The 19,374-nt window shown below is 37.7% G+C and overlaps 1 protein-coding gene across 11 annotated transcripts in view; it reads right to left on the bottom strand.

The window, feature by feature from the left end:
• Positions 1–19,374, bottom strand: part of LMBR1 (limb development membrane protein 1) — a 223,140-nt gene that overhangs the window by 63,082 nt on the left and 140,684 nt on the right. For 10 of the 11 annotated variants that reach the window (XM_017957369.2, XM_017957372.2, XM_017957373.3 and 7 more), the window contains 6 exons: positions 10,777–10,857; positions 5,215–5,291; positions 4,507–4,584; positions 2,347–2,420; positions 2,019–2,109; positions 714–780 (listed from right to left, as the gene is read on the bottom strand). In XM_017957369.2, coding sequence (XP_017812858.1) covers positions 714–780; positions 2,019–2,109; positions 2,347–2,420; positions 4,507–4,584; positions 5,215–5,291; positions 10,777–10,857 — 468 coding nt within the window. The remainder of the gene's footprint in view (positions 1–713; positions 781–2,018; positions 2,110–2,346; positions 2,421–4,506; positions 4,585–5,214; positions 5,292–10,776; positions 10,858–19,374) is intronic. The other variant, XM_021936478.2, reaches the window with a different exon arrangement.

The following is a 19,374-nucleotide window of genomic DNA, read 5'->3' as shown; positions in this document are numbered from 1 at the left end:
TTAGCTAGAAATGCTTAATGAAAATTTTTGTCTGAAATAATATTTAGTGAAGAACTGAGAATATGGTCTACGATAGCATTTTATAAAAGGCGACTAAAGGAAGACTTACTCAACTATTTCAATGACAAAGTGACAATCTGTTTTTCTTTTAAAAGATTATCAAATTCTCCATAAACTGAAACATTAAGAAAATGACAGGAATGAATGACAGACAAGTAGGAACTCTCAAGGGTGTGCTTTGAATCAGAGTGTGTTCTCAGAGATTACACTGCTTTCACCTCTATTTCGTGGACACAAAGCAGCTTAAAATAATTTACAAATGTTCAATTTTTTAAACCATACTAAATTATAAATGCTTAAAAACTTTTATATAGAAAAATTAGTTTAATGTAGTTTCCTCACTAGAGGACTCAAAAGCCTAACTTATGAATGTGTCAGTAAAAACAAAACACAACAAAAAACCAGCCCATTGTTTGGAGAAAGAATGCTTTTAAGTGTGTAAAAAATAAACGGTCTTTATTTGGTAAAAGTATTTGTCTTGGTATGCCCCTATACATAAAGTACAGAAGCAAAGGTGTAAAATGATGTAGGAAGAAACACTATATTTCAAAGGTAATCTTTATGAAAAAGTTTAGAAAGCAAAAGTTAAATAAGTTCAGTAAAGACAGTTTTTAAAAACAGTTTTTAAGTGAAAATTTCTCAATGAAACTTACCCAGTGTTCTCGACATCACAGGCAGAGCAGAGCTCAAGACCAAGATGGACACACAATTTCCAATGATCTGTTATGAGAAATGAGAAAGAATATTGGGCAGTTAAACAGCAGGATGACAATCAAACCCAGTAACATTCTGAGAAATTATCGTGCATTCTAGTTACCTAGTGTACTTTGCCGACTTCTTAATGATACTTACTATTCAGTACAGAATTTTCAAAGAAAAACACACTTTTAAAATAAATAAGGTTATATCTGTAAGTTGATGTTTACAGTACCCAGCACAAATATAGTTATAGAATACTTAAATTACTTGACACCTAGATAATGCATTTTACATTACTGATTGCAGTTGTTAGTTTCAAAAGGCTCTGCCTGTCAAGTAACAAATAATTAACATATTGGAGACTTCGGACTACATTTTTAAGGCCAGATTATTGCTTAAGATCTCTTTTATCACATCTATTTCTAATGTTTATTATAAGATTGAAAAAGCACCAGAAATCCAAAACCTCTAAACTTTTGTAATAACGCATCCGATGTTTATTCTTCCATAGTAAATAAGAGGAGTTGAAAATACCAATTAATATTTATGATCACTTAAATTAGATACTAAATATCTCAACTACTTATTAAGTTTAAAGAAATAGCTCTGTGTGTGTGTGTGTGTGTGTGTGTGTAAAATAACTTCTCCCCTTCAAGTAGGCTAAAAATATAAAATAAAAACAAAACAAGCTTTCCGCTCTTATTAGTTATTCTTCTTTGTCAGCCTATGGGAATATTTTATAAAGATTCAGTCACTATATACGGCAACAGCCTTTTTATTCTGAAGCCAATGACATGTTGTGGAAAAAGTCAAATTAGCCTCAGACTACAAAATGTTTCTGAGTAGAACTCTTCCGTCTTACTTTAATTATTCAAATTTGAAATACTTTGTCTCTACTACTTGTAGCAACTAAGTTCTTCAGACTTCAAACAAGCTCCCTGAAGTACAGTTAGCACAATCCAAGTTACTCATTAGCAATACGCTTTCTTTAGAGGAAAAGGAGTCCTTTCAGGGGTCTTCTATAGCTAGTTAACAAGCTCTGCAGCTCTTTGCATTTACAGTGAATGGACGCCATCCAAATTAAACAGGGTACATCCCTTTCCCACTCACTCAGCATTTTGAAAATCTTCCAGTTTGTGTTTACGCAACTTACAAACAAATACCTATCACTGCAAATGAACCATTCAGGATGACTATTAAATAAAGCAGTCTGTCTGGGAAGGCAAGAGAGGCCACAGTCACCTAAGACTCTACCTTACCTTTGTCATAGTTGTGTCATCTTTCTTGGGAGTAAAGTTTCCAAAAAATCGAAGGCTATAGAAACCGACAACAGAGGACACCATAAGATAGCTGTGAGAATCAAGGAAAAAACTCTCCAACAGAATGCAAGTTTCCTAAGTTCTCAGCAGTCTCCAAAAAGTCTTAAGGCCCATAGGAAAAACAAAACAAGAAGCCACTTCAAGTGCTTGAGGAAGACTAACCTGTTGTTTTCTCTTCTAGACAAGTGTCTTAGTAAATAACCACTGCCCCAGAAAACTAGGTATAAAATTTGGGGATAGGCTGAACGTTCAGTTAAAGAAAGGATACAAAATCAAAATGATTTCAAGTGCAGCTCCCACAAAACCAAACGTAGAAAGAGAGGCATTTCCTATTCCAGGCCCCTGGGGTGGGAGAAAGACACTTTTCAGAATTCAGTGACACCATTATACTGGTTTCCCTAAAACAGCTGTTTCATAAATATAAGACAGTTGAAATTATGAATGTTTACTACTTTGAAATAACATCTAGACTTTCAAAGGCCAACAAGACATGGCATTAAACTGATTTCATCAACAAATTCAGGCACCATGTTAACAATTTTAATAAGCTCAAGAAAAATTACTTATCTCAAATGTCATTTAAGTTACTTGTCAAGATGACATGATTATGCTTACTGTTATAAAATGGGGCAACTTGCCACTTGAGGAAAAAAAATCCTGAATAGTTTTGGGAAAGAGTTTTTAAAAATACCATAGAAAAATAAGAATAGGATATACAGCTATCTGAATGCTTACACAACATACAAAGATTACACAATCAAAGTATGTCAAAATTAAGCTAACAGTAGAAAGAGAGTAAATGTGCATATCCTGTTCCCATACCTGAAAGTGTCTTTTGCCCAAATTTTCCTTGGGAATTCAGAGTTACAAAAGATAAAACTGTTAACACCGATTTTTAAAAAGTAATGCTATAAATTTTTTCCTAAACAATTATCCCTATCTCAAAAACTATCTTTACCTAGAACTTTTAGAAAACACAAAAAAAGTTAATATTTTTACAATGAAATCTGAAAAAATCATTCCCTACTGAAATAGAACAGTATTTTCAAAGATTACTAATAAAAGAAACTATCTGAATATTTTACTGGTCAGCACAGATTACATCTAATAGAAACAACAGGGATAATTAAGAATCTACAGTCAGCCCAATAAAAAATAACTTTTTGACAATCTTTTGAAGAATAAATACATGATGCTAGTAGAAAGTGATGGGGTTCAGGACACACTACTCCAAAATATGGGGCCTAGTATTTGAGAAAACATAGGAAGGTCACATACTGATCTGCCTCCCTTCTCCTGTGAAGCAGGCCATAAGACCCCCGTTCGAGGGTGCCCTCCCCGCCACCCAGAGGAGAGGCACACCGAGAAGAATATGAACAGGCCTTGCCTGTTTATATCATTTATAATCATTTATAATCATTAGATCATACCCCTGTCTTCCAATCATACTTCCCCAATACTATCCACTCTTCACCAAACCTGAGCATAAAAATACACAGCTTTTTCTGTTTTTTCCGGTCTTCTTCATTTCTGAAGACTCCTGTGACATGTAAAACTTATCTTAAATAAATTTGTCAGCTTTACTCTTGTTAATCTTTTGTTATAGGCATCTCAGCCATGAACCTTGCAATAGGTTAGAATAAGAAATTACTTCTTCTCCCCCACAAAAGCTTATTGACGTACAACAGAGATAATGCTTTGGAATTATGCTATCTCAAGAGAAGCCGTGTAGGAAGGATGAAGATTATTTAATTTTTTTACACAATTATACAGGGATCTCCTGTAACGTACAAGTCATTTTCTACTAAGCACTAAGAGGGATGGGTACAAAAATGTACCACAGGGCTTGGGACTTGTTTTGTTGGTATAGTAAAATGGGTTAAAAGTGACTAGGAAGTCAGTATAGTAAGTGACTTCCTGTTCTATCAGCAGGTTTGAGTATAAAACTAAGAAAAAGATAAGGCTGTACGTGGAAAAGGGTAGTTTCTCGTCTGTCTGTAGGATGAGGCACGTGAAGCATGATGGTGGGCTTATATTCATGGAGAAGGGGCTGTTACTGAATACAACAATGGCAATAACAGATGGCACAAGGTCCTGGAAAGACTGGGGTCGGGGGATCTGAATCAAGACTGTGGCTAAAGGAATTTCATATAGCTGAATGAATTTCAGTAAAATCAAGATAAACTCTGATAAGAAATCTAAAAGGAAATTCCAACACTTGAAAAAAGGCCCTGTCAATCCAAAGTAAAAAATTAGACACAAAAACCACAGTTTATATTATAAAGGCTCTTTGCATAAAGAAATTCATATAACTTGAAGTATATACATGCACAAAGGTGAATGCTTTCATTAGCTTATTTGAAATACTCAGGGTATAGACACAGAATACTTTTGCAAAAGACAGACATTTTAAAGGATTTTACTTTACCCTTGTTCCTTTTGGCATTGCTGTTTCATCAACCAATAGGCAAAGAATATTACAAGCCACCAAGAGGACCGAGATGGACTACAAGACAAACAGCAAACTGTCAGCTCTCAAGACTTTTTACCAATACAAAATATTAAAATCTAGGTAACCAAATATATGTTTCAGAATAGAGGGAAAGCAGTCAAGACCAAAAGGCTATATATTAAACTAATCAGACTACAAACAGGAGCTGAAGAAATTCTAAAAGATTCTGCAAGTTATTGTAATTTCAAAGCTTGTGACAAAAGCTGGTAGCATAGATCCTTCTACTGAGTGATCTCACCAATTGGAAACACACAACTCCACAGACTTAAAAAAGTGGTAAAATATTATCAGAACTAATTTCATAATGTAATTTTCATATTTTATCACAGAATTTAAAGCAGGTTATCTGCAACACCTTGTTTTCTTAATTTTTAATGAAAACAAAGACTGAATTTCCCTCCTTTCATGAAGAAACAGATAATCTTCAGAATTTTTTTTTAATTGCCATTAATTTACATTTTTGCTTTACTGGATTTTCATAAATAAAGGCATAGATGGATTTTAATCCTGTTGATAGAAAACCAGTTTATGAAAAACCATTTATCTGAGGGAGCTGCCATACTCAAATGCTAAAGTAAATAATACATAATTTGCTTTTATTTAACTAGGTAAATAAATTCTTACTGTCTCAATAAGGAGGAGAACCATAACAGCGGGATACACCAAATTTCTTTCCCATGCTGAAGCCTTTTTTCGCCTCTCTATTAAAAGGAAAAACAAAATAAAACAAAGTTTTCTCCAGATTAACATTTTCATTCCATAATGCTATAATCTGTTTTTTACATAATTTCTTCTGAAAAAACACAAATTACTTTTAATTTACTTCCACAAACTATAAAAACTAGAGATAGGGCCTTGCTCTGTCACCCAGGCTAGAGCACAATGGTATAGCCACAGCTCACTGCAACCTCCTAGGCTCAAGTGATCCTCCCATCTCACCCACCTGAGTAGCTGGGACTACAGGTACGTGCCACCATGCCTGGCTAATTTTTTATTTTATTTATTTTTTGTAGAGACAGGGTCTTGCTATGTTGCCCAGGCTGGTCTTGAACTCCTGGGCTCAAACAATCCTCCCACCTCAGCTTCCTAAAGTGCTGGGATTACAGGCAAGAACTACCATACCCAGCCAGAAATCAGAGTTTTAAACCCAGTTTGCTATATTAAACACCTCATAAGAGAGAACGGAGCAGAAGTAATTCTGTGATGCTTGAATTTCAGCTCTGAGAAGACATCTCAATTGTTCAGGAAATATATTGTTAATATACAGCTGACTCTGAAAATACAGAAATACAGTAGGTCTTCTATAGTCACAGGTTCTGCAATAATTTTCTATCATACGTAGATTTTGGTATCCATGGGGCTTCTGAAACCAGACCCCCACGAATACTGAAGGCCTACTATATTTGTATTTCATATAGATCTACATATTGATATATATCTGAATGAATAAAGTTATATGAATAAAAATCCCTTCTATTCTTTTTTTTTTTTTTGAGACAGAGTCTCGCTCTCCCAGGCTGGAGTGCAGTGACATGCTCTCAGCTCACTGCAACCTCTGCCTGCTAGGTTCAAGTGATTCTCCTGCCTCAGCCTCCCAAGTAGATGGTACTACAGGCGCACGCCACCACACCTGGCTAATTTTTTGTATTTTTAGTAGAGACGGGTTTTCACCATGTTAGCAAGGATGGTCTCGATCTCCTGACCTCGTGATCTGCCCACCGTGGCCTCCCAAAGTGCTGGGATTACAGGTGTGAGCTACCGCGCCCGGCCCTCTTCTATTCTTAATATCCCAAAGATAAACACTTCTAGTTTTCTAAAGGCTGGAAGCAAACTTCTACTTTTACCTACAACACCAATCCTCATGCTAAGAACAAGTAGAAAAAGATGAATCAAACTTAATTAAAAAAAAAATCTGTATGAACATATCAGGGAGCTACCAAGACAATGAAAATTGAGGGGCCAATATTCTGTGAAGTGAACTGAGCTAAGACCTCCAATTTGTACTACACCTTCCGCTGCAAGGCATTTCCCAATATGTAAATGGCACGGACCCAAGAGGTTGAAAAATCAGTGGGTAAAAGGCAATGATTCTAAAGCAAACCTTTCAGCAAACTCAACAGAGCCAAAAGGACAGACATTGGCATTTGGGGGTACCAACGCAGTCAAAATTTGAGACGCTATGATCATACAGAAAAGAAAAGGGCAAAGAAGTGAGCCTGGCAGACAGTGCCACTTTCCCTTCAAGACGTCAGTGGCTAAGAGGCCGAGAAGACCAACAGAAAGATGCAACTATGAGGCTGAGAAGCCAAGCAAAGCTTCTGTCAGGCTCCTGTTTCTTGAGAGGTAAAAACTAAAATGTATTAAGAAAATGGGGTCATAGTCAATAACTAAGCAACTAGGCTTTCCATTAGGACCAATGAAAAGCTATACCCTAGTATGAGGGAAGGCCAAAGTGAAAACAGATCAGTCGTCATAAAGACCAAAGTCTGGCCTTGAATGATCTCAAGTCTAATGGATTAGACTGATATGTCCCTACTCTAATTGTCTGCCAGAAGCAAAAGTACATTCTCCCCAAAAGAAGAAAACATCATACAGAGTTTCTATAGTTTTGTATAAGAAATATCTGGCATTCAATTACACATTACCATACACAGGAAAAAGAGGCTGGGCGCGGTGGCTTAAGCCTGTAATCCCAGGACTTTGGAAGGCCGAGGCGGGCGGATCACTATGTCAGGAGTTTGAGACCAGCCTGGCCAACATGGTGAAACCCCATCTCAACTAAAAATACAAAGAATTAGCCGGGCATGGTGGCGGGTACCTGTAATCCCAGTTACTCGGCAGGCTGAGGCAAGAGAATCATTTGAACTCATGAGACGGAGGTTGCAGCAGGCCGAGATCAGGCTATTGCACTCCAGCCAGGGCAACAAGAGCGAAACTCCATCAAATAAATAAATAAATAAATGGAAAAAGAGGGGAAAAAAAGACAACAGAAACAGACCTCCAGGTGATTCACATTTTGGATTTATCAGAAAGATGCTTTAAAATAAATGGTTAACATATTCAATAAAATAAGTGATAAATGGAAAATTTTGCAAGTAAGTTTAAATCTATAAAAAATAAACAGAAAATCTAGAACTGAAAAATAATGTAACTAAAATGAAAAATTCAATAGTTTTGACAATAGTTATGACATAGCTGAAAGAAAGCAAAATGGAAGACAGACCAATAGAAAATATCAGACTGAAGCATGAAGATACAAAAGGAGATAAATACAGAAAAGAATATAAGAATGAAAAAGTCTAGCATATGTGTAACTGCAGCCTGAGGAAATAACAGAGAATGGAGCAGAAGCAATATTTGATAAGACAATGGCCAAGAATTTTCCCAAACAGATAAAAGACATCAAGTCACAGTATCATGAAGTGACACATAGATTTCAAGATACATACAAAGAAAACCAAATCTAAGCACATCAGAGTAAAATTGCTAAACAGAGACAAAAGGAAAATCTTTAAAGCCCTTTGAAAGAGCAACAACATGACTTTCAACCAGAAACCAGAAGGCAGTAGAATGACATCTTTCCAATGCTGATAACTAGCAAACAAAAATTTTTAGTATGTTTTCCAATAAACAAAACCTGAGAGAATCTATTACCAGCAAACCTGTGTTTTTCAAACAGAAGCTAAATGAACATTAGAAACATAAAACTCAAAATACAAATCAGGAACATATGAATTAGAATACCAATGAAACACCACTTCACATCCACTAAGTCGGTAAAAATTTTAAAGTCCAACATTGTCAAGTATAGGTAAGGATATGGAGCAACAGGAATCCTACTCATGCCCAGCAGGAATGCAAACTAATACAACTATGTGAGAAAACCATTTGGCTTTATCTACAAAAGTTGCACAGGCACATATACAATGATCTTGTAATTCCATATCTAGTATGTACCCTGAAAAAACATATATACCAAGAGATACATACCAGAATGATTATAGCAACATTATTTGTAACAGCAAAAAACTAGAATCAGATCTAATATCCACCGACAGCAGGATGACTGAAGTAACTTCAGGAAATATATTATTATTAACAGAAATGAAAATAAATGAACACCATATCTAATTTTCAAGAACATAACACTCGACTTCCACCTCCAAAGTTGCAGCAACAACAGGGACCATGTTTGTCATCCAGTCTGAAACAATTAAGAAACCAAAAAGTACACAGATAAGAAACAACAGTTTTCAAGACAGTGGACATCTGATTGTGGAAGAACAATGATGCCTGAGACACAGGAAACAAACCCCACAAGCCCTTTCTGACCCAGCTTACTGTCTTGAGAGTTTCCAGGCCATGATGTAGGAAGGAGGAACACAAGCTGAGCCCAGCTCATCCCTTGACTTGAGAGCATGAAATGGGAATCTGGGGAGACTATGTCAGCTGGAGTCTGTGCAGCAAAGTGCCAGACAGGAGACTAAAGCACAGAAAAAGAACTCCAAGGATCTGCAAAGCGTCACCCTTGAGTATTCAGTAAGAAATTCAGTAAAAAATTCTCAAGTATATCGGCTCAGGCGTGTGAAGAAACAACCCATGGCTGAAGAAAGAACCACCCCAAAACATGAAAAGAAACAACACTCGACAATCACAGAAGGCCAAAAATAGTTGCTTCTCCCACAAGACAGTACAGAACCTCATCAATCACAGGACATTGGATAGAATCTGTAGAAGGGTCTTGCCTCAGCAGCAGGGAATACTTAGCCCTAGAAGCAATGATCCCCTGGTCCAGCCTAAAAAGTCTTCAGAACAAGACACAATAATATCAAACTGTTTCCAAGTAACTTAACTGCATTCCAGAACAAAGTTCCTCACTTACGGAACTACTAAAAGTGGCCAGGCGTCATGGCTCATGCCTGTAATCCCAGTACTTTGGGAGGCCAAGGCGGGCACAACACTTCAGCCCAGGAGTTTGAGATCAGCAAGGCCAACATGGCAAAATCCCATCTCTACCAAAAAACACAAAAAATTAGCCAGCTGTGATGGCATGCACCTGTGGTCCCAGCTACTCAGGAGGCTGAGGTGGGAGGATCACATGAGGTTGCAGTGAGTTGAGATTGCACCATTGCACTCTAGCCTGGGCAACAGAGTGAGACTCTGTCTCAAAAAACAAAACAAAACAAAAAAATACTGTAAGTGAGGCACCCAACAAGGGTAAAATCTCACCTGACAAGGTAAAATTCAAAATGTCTATTTTCTAATCAAAAGTTTCCAGACATGCAGAGAAGCACAAAAATACTAGTGATTATGAGGAAAAAAATCAATCCATCAAAACATATTAGGAAGTAATACAAACGTTAGAAGGAGCAGACAAAAACATTGTAAGTGTTGTCTGTATTCTGTATTTTCACAAAGATGGAGGACACAGATTGAACGTGTTAATTAGAGACATAATAGAAGATACAAAACACGCCCAAACAGACCCCTTAGAGATGAAAACTGCAGACTGCAGAAAAACAAAAAAGCAAAACCACTGGATGAAAGGCAGATCAGACATGCAGAAGATCGGTGACAGTGAAGACACAGCTATAGACACTAACCAAAATGAAACACAGCAAGAAAAAAAACTAAAAAATAAAGGAACATCCTTAAGCTATAGCCTAAAACACATGTAATTGGAGTCCCCAAAAAGGAAAGCATGAGAGGAAAAGAAAAAATATTTGGAGAAGTAATGGTCAAAAAATTTCCAAATCAGTTGAAAACTATAAACTCCTAGCTCTAAGAAACACGAAGAAAACTACTCTTAAGGCATGTCACAATCAAATTGTTCAAAATCAATAATAAAGACATCTTAAAAGCAGATACAGAAAAAAGACACATTAAAAGATAAGTATGACAGATGACTTGTCAGAAAAAATGAAAGTGAGAAGGCAAAGGAGCAACATCTTTGAACGTCCGAACCTTTGAACAGTCATTTGGTATATATATAAAACCAAAAAAAGTGAATAAATGTAAATTTATCCTCTCCTCAAACTAAAAGATAGTCTTTATTAATGATTTTGGGCAGGTTGAAAGTTTTAACATAAAGATTTCATAAATGTTCTAGTATTTCAGACTACAGTAAAGTCTTTAATAAGAAACCAAGGCCAATACACAAGCGAAGAAAAAAAAAAAGTGCAATACCTAATTTTGTCTTCAGAGTCTTTACATTTTCAAGTTCTTGTTCCAACTCCATTATGTTGCATTCCACCGATGAAGACAGCCCTGTTCAAAGCAAAAAATATTTAGAAGTGAAACAGAACCCCTAACACTATAGAACAGGTAGCCCTTTAATTAAAATCTAAAATAACACATGGCAAATCCTGCTCATTGAAAAGAAAAACAAATGCTGCTGTGATTCAGAGGAAAGCACATCCATATATTTACCAATTAAAACTTCTTGCTGATTAAACACTGCACGTTTCCACAGAGTGATATAACAGACTCTCAAGACTCAGAAGGGAGAGGGTTGGGATGGAGGCAAGGGATGAAAAACGACCTATCGGTTACAATGTATGCTACTCCAGTGATGGGTACATTAAAATCTCAGACCACACCACTATACATCCATGTAACCCAAAACCACTGGTACCCCAAAAGCTACTGAAATAAGAATATTAAAAATAAACACTACATGTTTCCTAGAAAATTTCTTAACATGGTAAAGTTCTAATTTGATCTATTAATAATCTTTTCTTAATTACAAAAGCAACTTGGGCTTACTACAGAAAGTGAAAAAAATCAAGATCTCCTCTTCTGCATCTCACCTCCCTAAAATGACAATTGTGAACAGCTTGGCTGATGCTTCCATATCTTTCTTCACATTCAGAAGCACATTCATACATACATATGTATCCTATACATGGTTTTTATTACATATTTTATATGAATGGGGTCAGACATAGTACTTTACCATTTGCTTTCCTAGTCAATTATATGTCCAAGTTGACGGCTGAATAACATTCCATAGTACAGATGTACTACAACTTCATTCCCTTCACACATATTCAAGTTTTCAACTTTTTGCCACTACAAACGGCATTGCAATAAACATTCTTGTATGCACATCCAGTACATTCTGGTTCTAATTATTTCTGTAAGACAGATCCCCAAAACTCAGATTGCTGAATAGGGTATGAACATTTATAGAAGGTTACTTCCCCAAAATATTGTAATAATTTAAACTATTGTAATAATTTACATTTCTATCAATAGCTTTGAAACTATCTGTTTTCCAGTATCATCTTCAGCACTGAAGTTGTAACTGAAGTTACAACTCTTCAGTTCCACCAATGTGACGGGTGAAAAATGTTTTCTTCCTGTTACTTTAACATGCATTTCCCTAAATGTGGTTGAACATACTTCTCAGCGTTTATCACCTGAATTTTCCCTATTCATATTTTCTACTTGTTTCTCTAATGGTGGATCTTTGTATTCTTTATATTTTATCTGTTAAATTCTGAAACAGAGAAATCAAAATACCCACTACAACTGTACTGTAAGTTATCTCAGTTTTTAAGAGGTTTTTTTTTTTCCATTATGCATTTGTATTTGACTGCTGAGACTGGGAGGTTCCGTTTGCTAGGGTTTTTTGTTTTGTTTTGTTTTGCTTTGTTTTTCATCCTAGTCTGTTACATCTTCCTTATGAATCATCTATTTTATCATTTCATAATGACCCTGTTTGTTTCTAATGCCTTTCAACTTAAATTCTGTTTTGTGGATTTTAAGTTCTACTTTTTGTTTTTACCTATCTTGCTTGCTTACTTACATACATTTATACATACACCTTTAATTTGAATCTTTCTTTTTCTCTTATCCAGCTGAATCTTACTGGAGGTTTAACCTGTATCAGTTAGAGTTCACTGGCTACAGGCAACTGAAATAGACTCACTAGTTAAAACAGAAAAGGAGTTCATAAGAGAACCAGGAGGAAAATTTTCCAGTAAAGAAAGTAGAGGAAATGGGCAGCTGAGAGTTGCAGGTGGCAGAACAGATGGATAGTTTCCTCATATCGTAACAGCTGGGATGACTCGGTCCTGAGTACTCGCAGTCTGTATGTCACTATGAGGAAGAATAAAAGTCTAGGAAGCAGGCGTCCTAATGGCATGGCTTAGAGTCACATGTGAGTTTCATGGACAGCCAAGAACTCTGATGAGCAGTTCTGCCAATCTCATCTAACCGGGGAAATCCGCAAATCCAAATCAGGTACTTTACTAGAAGAAAGAGCAATAGATGCTTGTAGGAAAAATGATAAATACAGACTGAATAAATCCAATCTGATAAACTGTTCTTTAACAGTCAAATTCAGCCCATTTACACTTAGTAAAATATAGAGCTTGCAGTCAGTATAATTTAGTATTATAGCTGATGACATTTATTTTATACTTCCTATACTACTTTCTTAATTTTAAGTGATATTTTAAAAGGTTTTTATCTTTATCAAAATGAAGCATGCACATAGCTCAAAGTGTCAAACACATGCACAGGTTTGCTGTCATGTCTCCTCCTTCCTGAATCCATTTTCCCAAAAGCAGCTGTCCAGCTGGTTCTTCTGGCACTCATCTTCCTATTGCAACTTCTGAATTTCCTGCACAGAGCATTCCCACTGTGGCAGGTGAGCCACACATCTCTTCACTCCTCCCTTTCTCTCAATATGGCCATAGTGATCATTTTAGCTAGACTGATATTCAATGTCTACATTATTATAACAACCAAAGTGCCTATCCACATAGCAAACTATGACCAGCTTTCCTTCTTTCCTTAACATCCTTCCCACCCCCAGAATTAGCAATAATTTTTCTTTTACTTAATTTTCTATGTACTTAACACAAATTCAAACCCAAAACATCCTGCCAAAGGTCTTTATTTTCTCTTGGTTTTTCTATTCCTCAGTTATACTATTAACTTCATTTTCTTGAAGAAATTTCTGCCAGTGTCTTTAGACCTGCCTCCCCTAGATGGTCTGCCCTCTGTGCCTCCTGCACCCTTTCACCCTGGGATTGGCTGCCCACATCTCCTGTGGAGCATCTCTTATTTCCTACACAGCCTGTATCTTTTCTTGATTTACTCCCTTGTTTAGATGGTGCATATCCTCGAGTGGCTTGCTAAGCAAAGGTGAATGTGAGGTAAATTTTTTTTTTTTAAGATGGAGTCTCGCTGTCACTCAGGCTGGAGTGCAGTGGCACAATCTCGGCTCACTGCAAGCTCCGCCTCCCAGGTTCACACCATTCTCCTGCCTCAGCCTCCCGAGTAGCTGGGACTACAGGCGCCCGCCACCACGCCCGGCTAATTTTTTGTATTTTTAGTAGAGACGGTGTTTCACCGTGTTAGCCAGGATGGTCTCGATCTCCTGACCGCGTGATCCACCCGCCTCGGCCTCCCAAAGTGCTGGGATTACAGGCGTGAGCCACAGTGCCCGGCCAATGTGAGGTAAATTTTTAAAGACTATACAAGTCTGAATACTTTACCTTTGCTCTTACATTATAGTTTGATTAAGCACAAAAAATCAAGGTCAAAACTAATTCTCCTTCACAATTCTGAAGGCACTGCTTCATTGTCTTCCAGCTTCTAGTTTTGCTTTTCAGAAGTCTGAAGCTATTCTTACTCCTCTCTTTTTGAATGTGAACTGCTTGTCATTTCCTTTTCAAACTGTGTAGGACCTTTGTCCCCCGTGTTCTTGATGAGAGTTCATTTTAATGTATTGTGTTGGGGACTAGATGACCCCTTTCAATCTCTAAATTCATGTCCTTCAGATCTGGGAAATCTTCATTTTGTCATAATAGCACTGTCATAAGAACTAAAGATCAGGTGAGCACTCACAGCACCTGGTTTTAACTTCATATTCCTGAAAGAGGCACTGAAGAGGGTAGAAAAGACAGCCTTGAATCGCTGATGCCAACCCCTCCTCCATCCCCCAGCAGCAGCCGCGTGGTGTGGAGACAGAATCTGTGTACTTGGGGGAGGGAGAGCACAACAAATGGGGGACTTGGCATTGCACTCAGTGCTGCCCTGTCACAGCAGACAGCAAAGCTATGCTGGGCTTAGCCCGTGTGTGCCCACAGAGGGAGCATGTGGACCAGCCCTAGCCAGAAGGAAATTCCCCATCCCAGTGGTCAAAACTTGAGTTTCTCAGCAAGCCTCAGCATCATGGGCTACAGTGCTCTGGGTTCCTAAGTAAACTTGAAAAGCAGTCTAGGACACAAGAGCTGCAATTCCTAGGCAAGGCCTGGTGCTGGGCTGGGCTTAGAGCCAGTGGACTAGGGCAACATGTACCAGACAGAGTGGCTAAGGGAGTGCTTGCACCACCTCTCCACCAACCCCAGGCAGCAGAGCTCACAGCAAGTAAAGTGACTCCTTCCTTCTGCTCGAAGAGAGGAAAGTAAAGAGAACTTTGTCTTGCATTTTGGATACCAGCTCAGCCACAGTACAATAGGGTACTGGGCACAGTCATGAGGGCCCCGTTCTAGGACCTAACTTCTGGATGATGTTTCTAGACACACCCTGGGCCAGAAGGGAACCTGCTACTTTTAAGGGACTCAGTTCTGGAAGGATCCATCACCTACTGACTAAAGAGCCCTTGGGCCCCAAAGATCTAGGAGTGACACGTAGCTAGTATGCCATGGGCCTTGGGGAGACTCTAAGACACGCTGGCTCCAGGTCTGATGCAGCATATTCCCAGCTGTGGGAGCCACAGTGAAAGACTGCTTCTGCTTGAGAAAAGCAAAGGGAAAAGTAAAGGGTCCTTTGTCTTGCAGCCTAGGTACTAGCTTGGCCACAGTGGGGTAGAGTATCAGGTGGGCTCTTGGGGCCCCCGAAACCAGGCCTAGGCTATTGAACAGCATTTCTAGACCTGCCCCAGGACAGAGGGGAGCCCGCTGCCCTGCAGGGTGAGTCCCAGGCCTGGCAACATTCTCCACAAGCTGACTGCAGAGCTTCTGAGCATTAAGTGACCATTGGCAGTGGCCTGGCAGAACTCCCCGTGGGCTGGTAGTGGTGGGAGCATGTGGAAGGAGCAGGGAAGAGGAGGAAGGACTTTGTCTTGTGGTTTGAGGGCCACTTTAGCTGCAGTAAAACAGAACACCAACTGGATTTCTAAAGTTTCTGACTTCAAACTCTGCCTCCCAGACAGCATCTCTGGACCTGCCCTGGCTCTGAGGGAACTTCTCACCCTGAAGGGAAGGACACAAACCTGGCTGGCTTCCCCAACCACTGATCGTAGAGCCTTAGGGCCTTGAGAGAACACAGGCAGTAGCCAAGTAATGTTTACAGTGGACTCTGAGTGAGACCCAGTGCTGTGCTGGCTTCAGGTCTCACCCAGCGCAGTCCCAGTGGTGGTGGCCACAGGTGTGCTTGCATCACCCCAATCCCAGCTCTAGGAAGCTCAGCACAGAGAGATGCCATTTGTTTGGGAGAAAGTAAGGGAAGAGAACAAGTCCCTTCCTGGTAATCCAGAGAATTCTTCTGGATCTTATCTAAACCCACTGAGGCATTAGTCTGCAAGAACCACAGCATTATTGGGCTTGGGGCCCAAGTTCCTTTGAATATCCGGAAAGCCTTCCCAAGAAAGACAGGCACATACAAACCCAGACTGTGAAGACTACAATAAATACTTAACTCTTCAATGCCCAGACACTGACGAATATCCACAAGCATCAGGACCATCCAGGAAAACATGACCTCATCAAACAAACTAAATAAGGCACCAGGGACCAATCCTGGTGAAAGAGAAATATATAACCTTTCAGACAGAATTCAAAATGGCTGTTTTGAGGAAACTCAAAGAAATTCAAGATAATACAGAGAAGGAATTCAGAATTTTATCACATAAATTTAACAAAGAGATTGAAATCATAAAAAAGAATCATGCAGAAATTCTAGAGTTGAAAAATGTGACTGACAAACTGAAGACTGCATCAGAGTCTCTTAACAGCAGAACTGATCAAGCAGAAGAAAGAATTGGTGAGCTTGAAGACAGGCTGTTTGAAAACACATAGTGGAGACAAAAGAAAAAAGAATCAAAAAGAATGAAGCATGCCTACAATATCTAGAAAATAGCCTAAAAGGAGCAAATCTAAGAGTTATTGTCGGCAAAGAGAAGACAGAGAGAGAGAGGTAGGAAGTTTACTTATTCAAACGGAGAATGTTAGAAAACTTCCCAAACCTACAGAAAGATATCAAAATTTAAGAACAAGAAGGTTATAGAACACCAAGTAGATTTAACTCAAAGACAATTACCTCAAATAATCAAACTCCCAAAGGTCAAGGATAAAGAAAGGATCCCAAAAGCAGCAAGAGAAAAGAAACAAGAAACATCCAGTGGAGCTCCAATCCACCTGGCAGCAGACTTCAGTGGAAACTCTGCAGGCCAGGAGAGAGTGGCATGACATGTATAAAGTGCTGAGGGGAAAACACTTACACTCTAGAATAGTATGTCTGCTGAAAATATCCTTCAAGCATGAAGGAGAAATAAAGATTTTCCCAGACAAACAAAACCTGAGGCATGTCATCAACACTAGACCTGTCCTACGAGAAATGCTAAAGGGAGTTCTTCAATCAGAAAGAAAAGAATGTTAATGAGCCATAAGAAATCACCTGAAGATACAAAACTCACTGGTAATATAAGTAAACACAGAAAAACACAGAATATTATAGCACTGTAATTATGGTGTGTAAACTACTCTTATCGTAAGTAGAAAGATTAAATGATGAACCAATCAAAAATAATAACTACAACAACTTTTCAAGACACAGACAGTACAGTAAGACATAAAAAGAAACAACAAAAAGTTTAAAAGTGCGGGGATAAGTTAAAGTGTAGAGTTTGTACTAGTTTTCTTTTTGCTTGTTTGTTTTTTGCAATATGTTAAAATGCCCTCAGTTTAAAATGTGGGTTATAGGATAGTATTTGCATGCCTCATGATAACATCAAATTGAAAAACATATAATGGATACTCAAAAAATAAAAAGCAAGAAATTAAATCCTACCACCAGAGAAAATAACTTTCACTAAAAGGAAGACAGGAAGGAAAGAAGAGAAGACTATACAAAACAACGAGAAAAGAAATAACAAAATGGCAGGAGAAAGTCCTTACTTATCAATAATAACACCGAATGTAAATGAACTAAACTCCCCAATCAAAAGACATAGTGACTGAATGGATAAAAAAGCAAAACCCAATTATCTGTTGCCTACAAGAAATACACTTTACCTATACAGATACACATAGATTGAAAATAAAGGTATAGAAAAAGATATTCCATGCTAATGGAAACAAGAAAAGTACAGGAGTAGCTATACTTAAATCAGAAAAATAGATTTCAAGACAAGAAATGTAAGAAGAGACATAGAAGGTCATTATATGATGATAAAGGGGTCAATTCTGCAAAAGGGTATAACAATTATAAAGATATATGCACCCACTGGAGCATCCAGATATATAAAGCAAATATTATTAGAGCTAAAGGGAAAGAGAGACCTCAATACAGTAACAGCTAGAGACTTCAACACTCCACTTTCAGCATTGGAAAGATCTTCCAATAACAGAAAATCAAAAAGAAACATCAGACTCAATCTGTACTGTAGAACAAATGGACCTAACAGATATTTACAGAGCATTTCATCTAATGGATATCAGAACAAACATTCTTCTTCTCAGCACATGGATCATTCTCAAGGATAGACCATATGTTAGGTCACAACACAAGTCTTAAAACATTCAAAAAATTGAAATAATGTCAAGCATCTTCTCTGACCATAATGGAATAAAACAAAAAATCAACAAGAGGAATTTTCAAAACTATACAACCACATGGAAATTAAACAAAATGCTCCTGAAAGACCAGTGGGTCAATGAAGAAATTAAGGGGGAAATTGAAAACTTTATTGAAACAAATGATGATGGAAGCATAGTATACCAAAACCTACGGGATACAGCAAAAGCGGCACTAAGAGGGAAGTTTATAGCTACAGGTGCCTACATAAAAAAAGAGAAAAAACTTCAAATAATCTAATGCATCTTAAAGAATTAGAAAAGCAAGATCAAACCAAACCCAAAATTAATAAAAGACATAATAAAGATCAAAGCAGAAATAAATAAAATTGAAATGAATACAAAAGATCAATGAAACAAAAAGTTGTTTTGAAGTTGACAAAACTTTAGCCAGACCAAGAAAAAAAAGAGAAGATCCAAACAAAATCAGAGATGAAAAAGAAGACATCACAACTGACATCACAGAAATTCAAAGGATCATTAGTATTTACTGTGAGTAATTACATGCCAGTACACTGGAAAATCTAGAAAAAAATGGACAAATTCCTAGACACATACAACCTACCAAGATTGAACCACAAAGAAATCTAAAACCTAAACAGATCATTAATAAGTAACTAGATCAAACCTGTAATAAAAAGTCTCTCAATAAAGAAAACCCAGGACCTGATGGCTTCACTGCTGAAGTTTACCAAACATGTAAAAAAGAACTAATAACAATCCTATTCAAACTACTCTGAAAAACAGAGGAGGAGGAAATACTTCCAAATTCATTTTAAGGGGCCAGTAATACCCTGATACCAAGACATATCAAAGAAAGAAAACTACAGACCAACATCTCTGATAAATATTGATGCAAAAATCCTCAACAAAATACTAGCAAACCAAATTCAACAACACGTTAAAAACATCATTCGTGATGAAGTGGCATTTATCCGAGATGCAAGGATGGTTCAACATACACAAATCAACC

This window comes from Papio anubis, chromosome 4 (assembly GCF_008728515.1).
Source record: "Papio anubis isolate 15944 chromosome 4, Panubis1.0, whole genome shotgun sequence".
Taxonomy (NCBI): domain Eukaryota; kingdom Metazoa; phylum Chordata; class Mammalia; order Primates; family Cercopithecidae; genus Papio; species Papio anubis.
This window is presented reverse-complemented; position numbering and strand designations above follow the sequence as displayed.